Raw genomic sequence first — 16,450 nt, 5'->3', positions numbered from 1 at the left:
TGACCTCTCGTGGGCATTGCTACACGGTATCCTTTCCGCCGTGTGCAGCTGCTGGCATCGATAGTGTGCAAACTCCATTTGGCTCCAACTGCCTTTCTGCTGGAATCCCAATGGCTCCGCTCTCAGCACAACGTTCGCGCCTTCGCGTGTCTTCTCTTTGCAACGTGAGCTCTTCCATCAAAATACACGCATCTGCTACTTATGTATGGGCTCCAGCTGCCTTTCTGCTGGAATCCCAATGGCTCCACTCTCAGCACAATGTTCGCGCCTTAGCGTGTCTTTTCACTTTGCCACCCAAGCTCTTTTATCACAATGCAAGCATCTGCTACTTATGTAGCCTTCCTTGCTTGCGGCGCGCTCACTGTCTCTGCCACAATGTATCTCAGCGCTTCAGTCAGTTGCATATATGTTCGCTCGCGGTGGCCGCTCCTCGTTCTATCAGCTCCGCGGCGCCCAGCTGCACGCAGCCAGCTCCCTTCAATTTGTACGCGTTCAGTTACACTTTCCTCACGATCCGCTCCTCCACACGCCGGCTCGCCGCACCCTGCTGCTGCTTGTTAAATCGAATACATACTCCGTTGGGCACCTGGTCAGGAGTCAGCTCACTGCTCCCAGTCCAGCTCCGTAGTTTCGCCGGTCGGGGTCACAGTGCCTTTGTTGTCCGCCATCTTGTGGGGACACGTGCCCTCCGAGTCCCACACACAAAAGGGAACAACTCCGGCTAGTTTGCATCCAGAAGCTTGATGTTTGCTGGTGTCGTGGAGTGCACCTTCCGACGTCTTTGTCTATATTTCCAAGTACTTTTAGGTAGTTTTAAGCATGTTATCCAGGATCAACAACGGATCAGCAGGAGCTGCTGCAACAAAGCACGTCCTATCTCATGGCTAGTTAGGCAGGCCCCCCCTTCTCCAAACTTTCATCAGCTTTATTTCCAAATAGATGCATGCTGTCAAAGGGCATGTTGAGAAGCCTGGACTGTACGTCTGGGGCAAATACTGACTTCCGCAACCAAGCAAATCTGTGGATTACTATACTAGCCGCGTTGGCTCTACTGATGTTGTCAACAGAGTCAAGACCAGTCTGTAGGGACTCGCACATAGCGTCCTTCCCATCCTTAGAAATGCATTCCCAAAAATGGTGTGGGTAAATCTCTCTAGCCTGTACGTGGCATTGGAAGATTTTAAAACCATACTGCCAGCAGAGAAAACCTACTTGGCCATGGCATCATAGCGTCTATCATCCCTGTCCTGCGGTATCGTGGGATAGGCATTCTGTCCTGAAGAATTGTCCCTCTGCACTACCAGGCTTTCTAGTGTAGGATGCTTTGAGAGGTTCGAAATTTATTTTACTCAAGACCCCACTCTTTAAAGAACACCTCACCAATCGCTATACTCAATTATACTTCTCCCCCTCCAAAATCCTTCTAACGCCCACTACCCATTCAAGTTACTACCCTGCACCCTACCTGTAACGCCTACGCAGAGCCCTCCTTTGCTTCCCTCCTATGTTCACACTATATAAATCCCATAAATACATGCATATGAAAATCACTATATCTGCAAAGTTGTTCATCAAGACTGAAGCATAGACAAATATGGGATGATATGCAAGGGGACAAAAAATAAATACCATTAGTATCCAGCGAGGGACAATGGGCCTCATTACAGGTCCGGCAGTAACCCTGCCGGTGCTTTCCGGCGGGTTGGCACCAGACCCATAAAAAATGACCGGCGCCTGATTTCCCGGTGCCACCGGGCTATTCCAGTGGCTGGGAAGTCAGGCACCTGTAATTTTGTTAGTCCCCATTCCCATGGAGTCCTATAGGACTCCATGGGAATGGGGACATGGAAGCACCAGCACCATTAACAATGGTGCCGGTGCTCCTGTGAGAACTATGCGAGCGGGTGCCGTTCCGCCAGACAGGTCTGACCCTGGCAGGCGGGATGGCACCCGCCCGCAGAGTTGTAGCGTGCCAGTCCAGAAACAACGGTGCTGGTAGGCTTCCCGGCACCGTTGTTTCCGGACCGGCACTATTGTAATGAGGCCCACAGAGATTGTAACAATCGATCTCAATTGCTCTCACCGAGTCCTTACCAGCCCGACAAAGCCTTTCGATTCCTGTCACATTTTCGAATGGCCACCATGGAAAGGGAGAAGGGACTACACATAGACCCTTCTCCCCGTTCTATGGCAGCCATCTTCTTTGTTTGCTTTTTTTTCCTCCACTTTTGAATGGCTACCATGGAAAGGGAGAAGGGACTACACATAGACCCTTCTCCCCGTTCCATGGCGGCCATCCTCTTTGTTTGCTTTTTTTTCCTCCACTTTTGAATGGCTACCATGGAAAGGGAGAAGGGACTACACATAGACCCTTCTCCCCGTTCCATGGCGGCCATCCTCTTTGTTTACTTTTTTTTTACTCTTATGAATGGCTGCCATGGAAAGGTAGAACGGACTACATATCCCGTTCCATGGTGGCCATCTTTTTTTCATTTTCTTTTTTCAATTGCTAAATGCTGGAGCATTTGACAACTGAAAAAAGAAACTATTAGTACCCCGAGAAAATGGGCCGGACTATTAATAGCAATAAGCCCAGAGCCAGGGGGCATTACCTGAAGCAGTAATGCCACCAGGTCGGGACATATTGCTTAAATAACACCTGAATGAGCAGGGCCAATGTCATCAGGTTTTCAGACTAAGGCCCGGTATTTTCAAGTTCAGCTAGTGCCTCTAGCGCAGGACAATGTTATCCTCTTATGCCGATGCAAGGCACAGCCAACACTCTTCAACGAGCACCAGACACATTACTCTCAAACTGGAACCAGACACAGCCATCGCTATTACACTGCCCATGTTTAACAGTAGGTCAGAAAATACTTGCACTCGTACACTAAAATTTCACACATCCCCACTTTTTCCCTCGACAGAATATAGCATAACTACTATCCGAGTACAGAAGAACACAGTCAGCATTGCTACAATGGGGCGGCGCACAGCCAGCAATCCTACCGTAAGAAGTGGCATAGGAGGTGGAGTAGAATTTAAGAGAATCTGCACTGCCCCCGTTACTGGTCTTCACATGGGGAGTTATGGTGGATAGGGGAAGCCGGCCCATCCTGCAATTCTACCTGCCAGTGCGGGGCACCACAGGGTCCAGGTGGATGGAGCTGCACAAACAAGAGGGAGATAGGTGTCATTATAAAAACAAATGGAACAAGAGCATCCATGCCTTGTGGCAACATCAAGGAACAATGAGGTCATAACAACTGAGAAAATGATCTGAAGAAAATGCGGTGTTCGTTATGACTTAGAGTAAGGAAAATGGAGTGCATTCTCTCATCCCAGTATCCATAGTACATAATTCGCTAGTTGCGAAATGAGTCTATGGTGGGGTGCAGGAACCAGGCAGACAATCTGGTATGTGGACAGCTACGTTTATTAGTTGCACCCCATGGCCAACCTCCTCCAGCACTGACAATAATGGCCAGCCCTGGAACAGAGCCACGGAACGACACGACGAAAACAATGCACATAACAACATGCATGGAAACAATATCCTACAATGACACTACTACACAGTCCTGGCTCAGATGATTGGGTAATCTGAATCCAGATGGTAATTAAGCTATGCCTAATACTTAAGTGATCTCAGCCTATATAATCAGGTCATTTTATCCCAGGTAGTAGTCAAAATTCCATCAAAAGAAGAACAAAAGGGAATTCTGTAAAATTCCTGCTTCACCTGTCAAAAATAAGATCTTGCTGCACCAACATTTGAAACTCCTATTAACCATCCTTTCTGGGGAGAGTGGATTACAACTTTTAATGGAAAAACTCAAGAGGGTGTCTGGACAAATACATTTGATTCTGAGGAGACGTTATGCTATTTGCAATCAGACATATGACAGCTGTGCCGCATCCAATGTATCTTAAGTATGTAAACGAACCCCTAGAAGATCCATGGGAGACCCAAGTGTTGCAAGCTAAACAGAGTTTGAAAACATCATTTTGTAGTTTTCCTCAGGTAAAGGAAAAGGTAAGATGCCAGAAATGCGCCTGAGAAAACCCAAATTCACTGAGCAGGGGCTCACTGTGCTGGCAGAAGAGGTTGTGGCCCATGCAGAGGAGCTATATGGACCACACCACTGCCAGACATCCCCCGGCGCAAGAATGCCATATGCACCAAAATAAGGGACAAGGTGGCATTTGTGGGAAATGAGAATTGGGAAATAAGGAAGCGCTGGAATTACCTAAGCGGCAGGGTACGGATGCTCGTCTCTAACCACCGTAGGGACACAGTGGCCATGGGTGGTGGAACTGTGGCCCAACTGCAGCTCACACCGTTGGAGGAGAGGGTGAAAGCATCCTCCACATGGCGGGCCTGAAGGGTGTGGGTACGGCAGAGGCGGGTACCAGCAGCCAGGAAGTCCCTGCTGAGTATATGAGCGGATCATGGGCCACATGCAAAACAACTACAATCAGGGTCAGACTGGGACAAGAAATATGCCCGGTCACCCAAAAAAAGTGCCCCTCGCCTCAAAGTATGACCCCCGCTCCAAAGTGGAAGTGATGAAACCCGACCTTTCACCCCTTGACAAAACAAGAAGTGGCATCAAACACCATTGTTCCTAAGTACACTAAATTACTGTGAATCCAAGCAGACGTCCAAGGCCACATGATATTATGTTATTGTATAGCACTTACGCTTAAGCTCTTTTTTTATAGAACAAATATGCATACAATATCACCCAACCTGTGTTGGTACTCATTTATCAACCTAAAAAGGATGAAAGGCTTTTTGTAAGGAAAAAGAAAAATGTGCAAAAAATAAAATATTTTTAATTTTTCATTATTTTTTTCTCCAAACCGGGCCAGGCCCTCCAGGGTACGAGGGGCCAATCCGACCCTGACTACAATGGAATGGCAACAGACACACTTGAAGTCACACAGCCAATGTAGAAACAACACATGAAACACCATGGGCCAGTACATCAATGGGCATGGTAGGCGAGAATGCCCTAAAATGCACACCATTCACATGGATGTGGCCCTCATGTAGGACATACCAAACAACCTTGGTACAACAATATCATGGTCAGTCACCCATTTACAAGGTATATCCCCACCACCTTGTGCAAGCAACATTCAACACCCATTTAAGAACACATCTGCCGAAGAGCTGCCACACACTGCACATATGGAATACATGCAACAGCTGCAGATGTCTGCGTCAAACACCCAAGAAATGCAACAAAGCAGTAGCAATAAGGCCTCTGTAAAGAGTGCTTCCCACCAAATGTCAAATGTCACACCAACACTTCCATGGCTAGCAGGGCATCCCTCATGTGACAGGTGAAGAGGATATGCATAAACAATGGGCCAGACTCACATGGGCACACATTCACTTACACAGCCGTCAAGTACATGACAACACAGGCCAGGCAATGCACACACACCCAACACTTGAGATTCACAATTAAACATGATGCCACTAATCCATCATACTGCCATACTGCCTGTCACATGAAGAATGTCACCATGGGGTGTTATGTCACTGTGACTCCATTGTACATTGCATAACCTGCACGAGAGCACACCCTACAACCTTCCAATAAGGGTAATGATACACTGTTTACTGTCTTACAACAGGCACACAAGACACCCAGATCCCCATGGAGGGCACCCGTGGGTCTGGCACGCCTGGACCACCAAGTGCAAAGAATGGAGCAAGCCATGGCACATGCAGAAAGGGCATTCCCCAGAAGGTGATTCCCAGAACAGCCCAGTCCAAGGGCCCTCCTGCTAGCACCTATGGGGACACAGGCACACCTGCCACAGTCGTGGCAGTGGTACCGGACTCTACAGTGGACACCGGGACCACAGCCGCTGTCACAGCAGCACCTGACACTGGAACCCCTGGCTCCTCCTCTCCAGGGGCCCCTGCGAGAAACATGTCACAGGGATCATGCCCCTTGTTCGGACACTCACCAATGCGGTCTTCTCCCTTCCCCTTGTCTTCTCACTGTGCCCTCCATTGGCACCATACGGAGAACCCGAAATCAAAGGCAGATGATGATGAGGTGCCTGGTGAGCAGGCGCCCGCCAGCCGGGGAACGCACCTCCAACCCTCACCAAGACCAGTGCCACAACGCACCACAGATGACATCTGGGAGAGGCTCACACAGATGGAGCGGAGGCTGAATGCAATGTAGTGCATGGCTGAGGGGCAACAATCTGCCCCACGGGTAAAGCTTGATGTGGTGCTCCATGCCTCCAGGAGGGTGTCCAGTGCCCTGGGCCAACTGTGTTGCTGTGCTGCTGTGGGAACTGCAAGTACCTCCCCCATGAGCCTAAGGGTACCATAGTTGTGTGTGCAAATGTCGGCCACCAATGAGAACATCTCCAGGGCCATCATCCTCACCCTTCAGCATGTCTGCGGCAGTGAACCGGGCAGTTACATTTCAGCCACCCCTACTGAGGGATCTGTGGTGAGCACGCCACCAAGGCACTCTCAGCGCTGCACCTCTCGTGCTGCTACTACCGCAACAAACGTTTCCAAGAGGAGAAGGTAATGGACACGTGTCACACAGGCAGCAAGGATATTATGTTGGGGATAAGGTTGTGGGGAGGTATTGGGTTGCGGATGAGGGTGTGGGGAGGGTATTGTTTTGGGGGTGAGGGTGTGGGGTAGGCTATTGCTTTGGGTATTTGAACACTTAAGTATTAAATACAAGTTAACTTGAAGCAATGCTGGGACATTCCTTTTTGTGTGAATGTGATTCCTTCTATACGTGGAACACCAGAAGGTGTTTCACGACTCAGCCCCGGGGATCTCTTATTCAGGTTGCCAGGGAAGGGCCATCGCTATTGGATTCCGACCCTAGGGATGGACAAGCGAGGGAGGATCACCTAGGTAGGGGGTCCTCAGAGAGTGGGGAGGAGACACCAGAAGATGAGACATGGGATACCCAATTTCCTGGAAGTTATTCACCCCATATTCCCTCTACCTTTATGGGACACCTCAACTCCCATAACTCACCCCCTTTCCTTAACAGCCCAACTACTGGGACGAGGAAGAGGAAGACTGAAACTAGGAAGATTACCACTAGTAACATGTACTGGCCTTGTCCCACTAATAAAGCCAGGCAAGGTCAGGCACTCAATCACAATCACACACACACCTGAAACTTATGGACCATTTTTCAAACTATAAAAGGTCGAGCACAGGAAGACACACAGAGGAAGGCAGGGGCCGAGAACGAAGGAAAGCTGGATGGCGAGATGGAGGAGCAGCTGGGAGAGAGCTACAAAGAACCAGGACAGGAGAAACAGGATGCCGAGACGCTGACATGCTGCGAGTTAAGGCAGGCAAAAGCGTGGCGAGGGAGCAGTGTCTCCAAGAAGCCAGAAGAGTTCAGAGAAGGGAGCCGAGGAGCCAGCATATGCATCTGCATATAAGGTGTACCTTTCCTCCATGCACCAGTAAACTGCTAGTTTACACCCCTGTCCCGCAAGGCCACCAGGGAGTGTCTGAGCGGCAGGTAGGCAAGACCCTCACCTTGAAGATTTGAACAATTGAAGAAGCGCGAGAGCAACCACAGCCGGTGAGTTCAAAGAAAGGGAGAGCCAGGTTTGTGATACGCTCGATTGTGCAAGCTACAGTGTTACACGCAAGGTTACGCTTAAGACACTGAATTGAAAGCTTGAAAGTATTTAGCTGGCGAGGGAGCCAATGAGAAACAAAGTAACAGAGCGCTGCCGTTTGAGAAGACACGTTATTGAACGCTTCATGAAAGATAAAAGAACTTTGAATAATGAAAATGAAATGGGTTAAAAGCCATTGAAGGGAAGGGCATGAGGGAAAGAGAGCTTGCTGAGATCCTGAAAGGCTAATGTGAAAGTGAACGGACATTTTTGTGAAACGAGGAACAGAGTTGCTGTGGGCACATCCCAATGAACTATATGCTTTTGTGAAATGAGGAACATAGTGGCCATGGGCTCATGCTGCAAATGCAAGTGCAAGAGGCATGGATAATGAGAAACCAACCCTATTGTCAGAGTGGTCACGCATAGGGATTATAATCAAGTGCAGTTGCGAATGTCTCTGGGAAGGCGATGATAATAAGGACCCTGCTGTCAGAGTGGTCATGCATAGGGGTGATAATACTATGCAGTTGGGAAGGTCTCTGACAGCAGAACATTGTGAAAGAGAAGTACAAAAGTTGGGCAAGGGAGTTTTCCCCGAGCTCTGAGAAATGGAGCTGTTTAAAGGAAAGTTTTTCAGCCATGCTTAAGTGTTCGAAGACAGGCAAGGGAAACCTGTTAAGCTCTGAGAAGCAGAGCTGTTTGAAGCAGGGTGAGGGAAGCCCAAAAGAAACCCTTGAAGAGAACTGTGATGCATATGGAACTGACATTAAAATAGGCGAGGAAAGCCTAACAGATGTATGGGAAATCTTTGAACTGTGCATACTACCCACCTTGAATGAACCCCATTGAACTGAACTTGGGGAAGGGAGTGGTCATGAAAAGAAAGAGGATTCAACTTGGGAACCCTCCCGTCCCCTGCACACTTTCAAATGTTTGGATTAATCCAATCCAGTTCTTCAAATAAAGTTATATACATTGTACATGCATTTGTTACTAACAAATATGGTCAAACACAGAGATGTAAGATAAAATAATATATTTATAGCCAAGCTATATTATTTTCAACAGGAATTATAGCTCAAAAAAAGGTTATTTACAGTACATAGAAACAAAATGGTATCAATAGATGAAGCTCAAATTGAAGAAAAATGAAATCCAAATCAATTAGCGATGCGTTTCGAGGAAGTTCTCCTCTTCTTCATAAGGCCAAATTTGGACTCTTAATATAAAAAGAAAACACATATTCAGAAAAGACAGTTTTGTAGACACAATTCATTGACTGTTCATATCATATCCACTGTTTTCAATTTGATCATTAGTAACACTTGTTGTATTTGAAAGCTTCCTCTATCCCTAGAAATTAGGGAATTGAAAGGATGTAACATATCATAATATGCATTGTCATTCATGCAACATTAAAAGGTGAATTCAATTATCCATGTTAGGAAGAGAAATTAAAGGTCAATTGGTAGCCCCCATCCTGTGAACGTGACAGCATTAAGTACTTAATTTTCAAGTTCAGTAGAATCCTACCCCTAGTGGGACCTCTCCAGTGGGTGGTGAAAAATAGGCTGAAAAAAATATAGAGAGAAAATATCTAATGGTACCTAGGCTATATCGATCTAGAGTCGAAGTAATGAAAGAATAATTACCTCTGTAAGCAGAAAGTTCTGGAAACATGGAACCGGATAGTGCAAGAAGAAATAATCAATCTGTCTTAGTACATCAGTCTTTTCCTTAAGAGAAGGCGTATTCCAAAGAAGATGCTAGAAATCTGGAGATAACAGAGCCTTATAAGTGCTAAGCTAAATGTTCAAACGTAACAGACATTAGTAAATAACATTGAAGATCGAGTAACCTATCTAACAAAAAATATGGAGAGTGGTAAATAATCAACAGAGAAAGGAGAAATCCACACTAGGTGTAGAACTCAATTTTCCCGCCGTCACTACAGGAGTGCCTCAGTCTATGGAAATGTTGTCATGCGTATGAACATGCTGTAAAGAATTAAAGAGAAGCAAAATAGGGTCCAGATTAGTGTAATGCGCTAAGCAATCTGATATGGAGTCATGGAGACATAACGAGGTGTTTAGTAAAGGCAAACAAATATGTATTAAATCACCGTAGTGAGAATGTTCACATGGCAAAATTCTAGAAGTCAATGTGAAACTGATGTCAAAGTTGTTTGGCCAGTCAACCGTGGGAGAATCCGGCAGTGATAGATTAGGCAGGGCCCCAACTAAAGAGAATATAGGGAGGAAAGTGATAATCAGACTAGGGAACTTTATACCTGGTCCCTAGATTGTCAAATGCGAATGCGTTCGCCCTTACCTGGAGCGTGAGGGGACAGCTCTGAACAGGGTCTGTTCTGCCAGGCGGCTTGTTGTTCACGAACCATGGAAACGCCACGCGACCATGGCAATAAATAGAGGACTAAAGTTCCAGATGAAGAAGAGGGACTAGAAAGTAACCGGCCAAAAGATCGGCCATCTTGAAACAAGGTTATGTTATAATAGAGTGTAGACCTCTAGAGGTTCAATGAAAAGAAGTGATATAAATCAAGAAACGCTAACATGCGTATCACGAGTAATTAAAAGAAAAATATATGCGGTGCAGACACCATGTGTATTAAATGAAGTACAAATCGGGCAGTACGAATACTGATCCGCACGTAGTAGGAGGGAAAAAAAAAGCTGTGCAAAATAGCTAACCATGTAGGCTAGAATTGATATTGGTACTGTAATGAGTCATAAATTGGACGGAACGCTCGAATCTTAGAGTGGACAAAATAGCACGAGAAAATAGCTATAGTTGTCAAGTCATCAGGGTAAGCCTACCACAGTCATAGATTAGTCACCTAATGACAGCGTATAACATCTCAGTCCATAATAAGTGGAAAATATTGATTCGAATTGTACAAAAAGAGGGAAAATAACCATAGATCTCTCTTTTCACATGGACAACATAATACACTATGGCAGTCTCAATCGGACAAATGCATTTTTTCACAAAGGATCACAATTAAATTTGATAAGTTAACAAAGTAACAGAAATGTGAGTTAAAAACAAATACATTAACAATGGTTTTGTAGGCAATGTTTTTTTTGGCTACCATCCAGGGGTCCCAACAAAGTTGTGCCTTGGATTGCAAACAGACACAAGAACAACAATGCAACTTTCAAGTTTATGCTGTTCATTAAAGGTGAAGCATTCCTTATTAACAAATTCAAATCATAGAAAGCAGTTCAATGTGAAATCTTCATTTAGACCCCAGGGCTGCAAAGAGTTTAACTTGTCAATCCAGTAAGCCTCTCTTTGTAATAGGAGTGACTGGTAGTCACCTCCTCTTGTGGGTCGTTTGACAACTTCAAGTACCTGGAATTTTAGTTGGGCAATTGAATGTTTCTGCAAGTTGAAGTGGCGGGCTACTGGTGAGTATTGGTTGTTACATCTTATGTTCGACTTGTGTTCAGACAGTCTTGATTTGATAAGTCTTTTGGTCTGTCCTACATACACTTTACCACAAGGGAACTTCAACATATAAATGACTCCTGATGTAAGACACGTGGAGTAGTCTCTTAGGTTAATAGTTTGACCATTCCTAGGGTGAGTCACTACATTGCCTTTAATTGTGTTATTACAGTGTGTGCACCCTAAACAGGGGCAGGTGCCTAGTTTTTTAGTGGCTAGGAAGAGTTGTTTCTCCTTTGGTGTTCTTTCAGCTTTCACCAACTTGTCTCTTATATTTTTACCCCTTTTAAAACACATCATTGGTGGTGTGGGGTACAATTCCAATAGAGTTTGATCATTATGAAGAATATTCCAATGTTTCTTTATACTTTTTGTGATCTGAAAACTCTGTCTTGAGAATTTTGATATGTATAGAAGTGGGGTATCTTTAACATCAGATCTAGGTTTCAGTAAATCTGTACGAGAGATCTCTGAAGCTCTGTCTTTAGCAATTTCCAAAGTTTCTGTTGGGTAGCCTCTGTTCTGAAATTTATCAACAAGGTTTGTGCATTCCTTATCTAGGATTTCTGGGTCAGAAATAATCGTTTTAAGGCGTAAAATGTGACTGTATCGTAGACTTTGGAGCATCGCCCTCGGGTGAATGCTGGAATAATGAAGCAAATTGTTTGCATCAGTCGGTTTATGGTACACAGACGTAGCAATCTTATTGTTAACAATATTCAAGTTAACATCAAGAAAATGTAGGAAAGGGTTACCAATCTCAATAGTAAATTTGATCCAGGGGTGCACTGAATTAAGGTATTCAAAAAACTGATCTAGGTCGTCTCGGGTGCCACACCAAATGCAGAAAATGTCATCAATGGACCTCTTCCAGGTTAAACTGTATGATGCCCATATGGGGTGTTCCAATACATGCTTACTTTCGAACTGAAACATGAAAGCATTAGCGTAAACGGGCACCATCGATGATCCCATCGAGGTACCCGAGTGTAGAGATATCGCGAGAGCGCATGCTCTCGCGAGATCTCGTCGCGTACCAAAGCTCCGCCCCGCGCGCTTCGCGCGCACTACGGGACGAGCGGAGGACGCGATAAGGTGCGTCCTGCTGAGCCCTCCTCATACGGGGCCCGCTCCTCTTGAATCTTGGACACGGACATAAGGCAGCTGCCTCCTAGCCACATTAGGCCCGTTGGCCTCCGTTATTGAGGCACACATGTTGTGTGCATCCTGCATGAAACCAATGATAGAATAAATACAACGTTACAAGCTCAGAGACCCCTGTCTTCATTACAAGCATTTTACTACATAAATTGGCGACGAGGATCACCACCAGAACTCACAGAAGAGCATGCAAGGAGCAACGCCACCGCCACCCTTTCTCCAAACTCCAGGTAGGCCTGCCATCCCATGGCCACAATGGCAGCCCCTATTCACGACATATGTGGAGGCTCTAGGTGGGGCAGGTTTCTCAGCGGCGAGGCGCAGGGCCATGTTACTAAATGCCCTGGGAGTGGAAGGACAAAGAATATTCGAGAGTCTCACCCCGATACCGGTGGCTGGCGACAATGACGATGTTTTCAAGGAGGCGGTCAGGAGAATCATAAAAAGGTTTGCCAGTAAAGAGAACACAGTGCTCCACAGGATACGGTTTTACACGCGAAGGCAAGAAATGTCTGAACCAGTTGACGATTACGTCACCAAGCTGAGGGAATCAGCAGCGCTGTGTAATTTTGGCAACAATGCGGAGAGCCTCATATGTGACATGTTGGTCGTCCACACTAACAGTCGGAAGGTCCAAGATAAGTTTATTGTTGAAAAGGAACTGCAGTTGGAGAAAGCGATTGAGATCGCCAGAGCAGTCGAGGAAACGGCGGGAAGACGAAAGGAGCTTACTGGGGCCCACAGTTCCGCTGAAATACAAGTAGTGGGTTTCCATGCAAGAAGAGAAAGGCCGGCAACCGACACGAGAGAAGGGAGAGGGAACAGGAAAGAACCCCTAAAGTGTCACAGGTGCACCAGCACGAAACACCTGGCGTTTGACAGGGAGTGCCCAGCCAGAGACAAGGAGTGCTCCATTTGTAAACGCATTGGCCATTTCTCCATTGTGTGTCGGTGGAGGAACAAGAAAGTCTCCAGCCTTAATGCAGATCGCAATACGGAGAAAGAATCATCCTCAGAAGATGAAGGAAGACCCACAGTCATCATGGTGAACAGCACAAGAGCAAGGGGAGAGAAACCCCACTGCATGATCAAGATTGATGGCATGGAAACAAGGGTTATGGCAATTTCAGGTTCGGATCTAACGATCATTCCCCTTCGCACGTATAAGGACATGGTGGGAAAAGAAAAGGTACAAGTGCTTATGACGAGGCACAAACCCACGGTTTTTGGAGGGGCGTCAGTCGAACTTTTAGGATACATCAAAGCCAAAGTAGAATTCAAAGGAAGGGAAACCACAACCAGGGTCTATTTCACTCACGAAGGCCCAGCAGTGCTAGGGTGGGACGACCAAGACAAGCTAAAAATCAGACTGGATCCTAGCACCGAAGATCAGGTCCTGTCGGTCAGGGTGACGAGCGGACCTGTCGTCAAAAGCAAGTACCCAACACTTTTCTCGGAGGAGCCGGGGCACATTAAGGGTTTTCTGCACAAAATAGTGCTTCAAAGGAATGCGGTCCCTGTAAAGCACCGAGTGAGGCCAGTACCAGCCACGGCAAGGGACATCCTCAGAAGTCAGTTGGAAAAGATGAAGATGGAGGGTGTCATCGAAGAAATCGAAGCATCTGAATGGCTGAGCCCTGTCGTGCTTATAAAGAAACCAGAATCACAGGAACTCAGAGTATGCATAGATCTACGGAGTTTAAACTTGGAAGTCATCACAGATAACTACCCTCTTCCAAGCATAAATGAACTCATTCTGTTAATGAAAGAAGCCAGAATATTTTCAAAACTGGACATGAGGAATGCATACCACCAAATACAGCTACATGAAGAGTCAAAACCCCTCACGGCATTCATCACTCCATTTGGCACATACCAATTCACCAAGATGCCATTCGGGTTGTCATCAGCAGCATCGGCTTTCCAACGCATGATGGATGTATTGCTAAGGAAAGTTAAAACCGTGGTGTACTTCCAGGATGACATCCTCGTGTATGCGGAGGATGAGCAGACGCACGACGCCACGTTAAGAATTGTCCTAAACAAGCTACAAGAAGCAGGGGTGCGGTTACGGTATGAAAAATGCTTGTTCAGAGTGAAAGAAGTTGAATACTTAGGGTACAAGATTTCAGAAAAAGGTATCACTCCCAAACAGAATCTCATGCAAGCAATCATTAAATCACCGGAACCAAACAGCAAAGAGGAAGTAAGGTCATTTCTGGGGCTGGCTGAATACTATGCGAAGTTCATACCGAAGTTTTCCGAGACCACGGCACCCCTTCGCGATGTACTCAAAAAGGGCTCGGAATTTGTATGGCAAGAACCCCAAAAGACGGCGATGGTGAATATAAAACAGCACATCATAGATGCACCGTGCCTTCAACCGTTTAATCCGGCGTGGGTAACAGTCGTAACCACCGACGCCAGTGCATATGGACTGGGAGCAGTGCTAACACAAAAGAAAGGTGACACTGAACATGTGGTGGCCTTTGCATTGAAGGCATTATCGGAGGCGGAACAGAACTATTCCACCATTGAAAAAGAAATGTTGGCCTGCGCATGGGCGGTGGAACACTTCAGGACGTATGTATGGGGCACCAAATTCAAGTTAGTGACAGATCATAAGCCCCTCATCCATATGCTCAGCCCGGGAGGCACAAAAGTATCCACACCCAGATTGGCACGCATTGCAGCCAAGCTGCAAGAGTACACGTTTGAGATCCAGCATATCTCAGGTTGGAAAAATTCACAAGCTGACTGCATGTCGAGACTGCCGGAGGGTAAGGATAAAGCCACCACGTTCCTTCATGGAGAATGCATAGTTGCATCCATCATGGACTTGAGAGCGCCAGATTACCTGGAACTCAGTGAGAGACACTGGGAAGAGGAAGATGGGAAAGACCCCACCATGGCCATGATTCGCAAATGGACCAAGGAAGGTTGGCCAACTGAAAAGGCGTTGCCCGAGGGCATGAGACCCTACTGGATGGTGTCGGACGAACTGTCTGAAACGGAGGGGATAATTATGAAATCAGATCAGATTATTCCTCCCACAGGAATGAGAAGGATCATCCTATGTAGAGCCCACGCAGGCCACTTGGGAAACACCATGACCCGTCGCAGAGTGAGAGAGGCTTACTGGTGGCCATCCATGGACCAGGAGATTCGATCCATGATAGAACGTTGCCATGAATGTCTCAACAGCGACAAGAGACTTAAGGTCCGCCAAGCACCCCTAATACCCATGGAAATTCCAGAAGCCGGGTGGTCAAAGCTTGGCATTGACTTCATAGGGCCTTTGGAAGCAATGGCACCTGAACACCGGTATGGCATAGTACTGGTTGATTATCTATCCAAGTGGGTGGAGGCCGCGTTCGTCCCGAACATAACCACGGCAACCGTTATAGAAGTACTCACAGAAATTTTTCAGAGGGAAGGCCTCCCCAAGGAAGTGGTTACAGACAACGGGGTGCAACTAGTCTCAAAAGACATGGAGGAATTCTTAAAAAAAAAATCACATAAAACAAAGGAAAGCGGCCCTATATCACCCCCAAGCCAATGGGCTTGTAGAGAGGGCCAACAGGTTCATAAAAGGCGCCATCCAATTAGCAACGGCTTCGGGCATGGACCCGCTCAAAACCACCAAGGAGGCCATAGCGGCCCACAGACTCACTCCAAATGGGATCACCCAAATATCCCCGTTCAAAATGTTGAGAGGGAGGAGTGCGGCATCCACGCTGATTCCACCATGGTTGTCGAAAATACGAGAAGATGAAGTGTTGGACATGGCAGAAGTAGTCTGGAGAATCGAAAGCAACAAGTCACGCATGAAATTATGGAGTGATAGGAGAAGAAGAACCAAGCAAGGAGACTTGGTGAAAATCCAGTTACCGAAGAAAGATCAGGTCACAGGGTCTCGGTTTAGCCGACCCATCAAAGTGATTCACAAAGGAACAAATCATGTTCGCACGGAAGACGGGCGAGCGTGGAATCTTGAAAGAGTGGCACTATACCAGAAGACTCGAGGAAGAGCGAAAACCCCAGAGAGATCACGAACGGAAACCGAAAGAGACTACGGAGCAGGTGAAGAGCGAGAACCAGAAGGAGACGACAGAGAGAGGGTGGAAACTGAGGTCGAACCGGAAGCACTGGGTGCAGATCCCGATCAGGA

General features: G+C 46.7%; 1 protein-coding gene across 2 annotated transcripts in view; it reads right to left on the bottom strand.

The window, feature by feature from the left end:
* SAXO4 (stabilizer of axonemal microtubules 4) overlaps positions 1-16,450 on the bottom strand; it is a 438,314-nt gene that overhangs the window by 339,215 nt on the left and 82,649 nt on the right. Inside the window, exon 2 of one of the 2 annotated variants that reach the window (XM_069623878.1) lies at positions 3,010-3,167. The exons of the other annotated variant lie outside the window; for it this stretch is intronic. Coding sequence (XP_069479979.1) covers positions 3,010-3,115 — 106 coding nt within the window. The 5' untranslated portion in view covers positions 3,116-3,167. The remainder of the gene's footprint in view (positions 1-3,009; positions 3,168-16,450) is intronic. 2 annotated transcript variants of the gene reach the window in all.

The sequence above is a fragment of the Ambystoma mexicanum genome, chromosome 11 (genome assembly GCF_040938575.1).
Source record: "Ambystoma mexicanum isolate Mex_15411 chromosome 11, UKY_AmexF1_1, whole genome shotgun sequence".
Taxonomy (NCBI): Eukaryota; Metazoa; Chordata; class Amphibia; order Caudata; family Ambystomatidae; genus Ambystoma; species Ambystoma mexicanum.
Note: the sequence above shows the minus strand (reverse complement) of the source record. Positions and strands in the feature narration are given on the sequence as shown.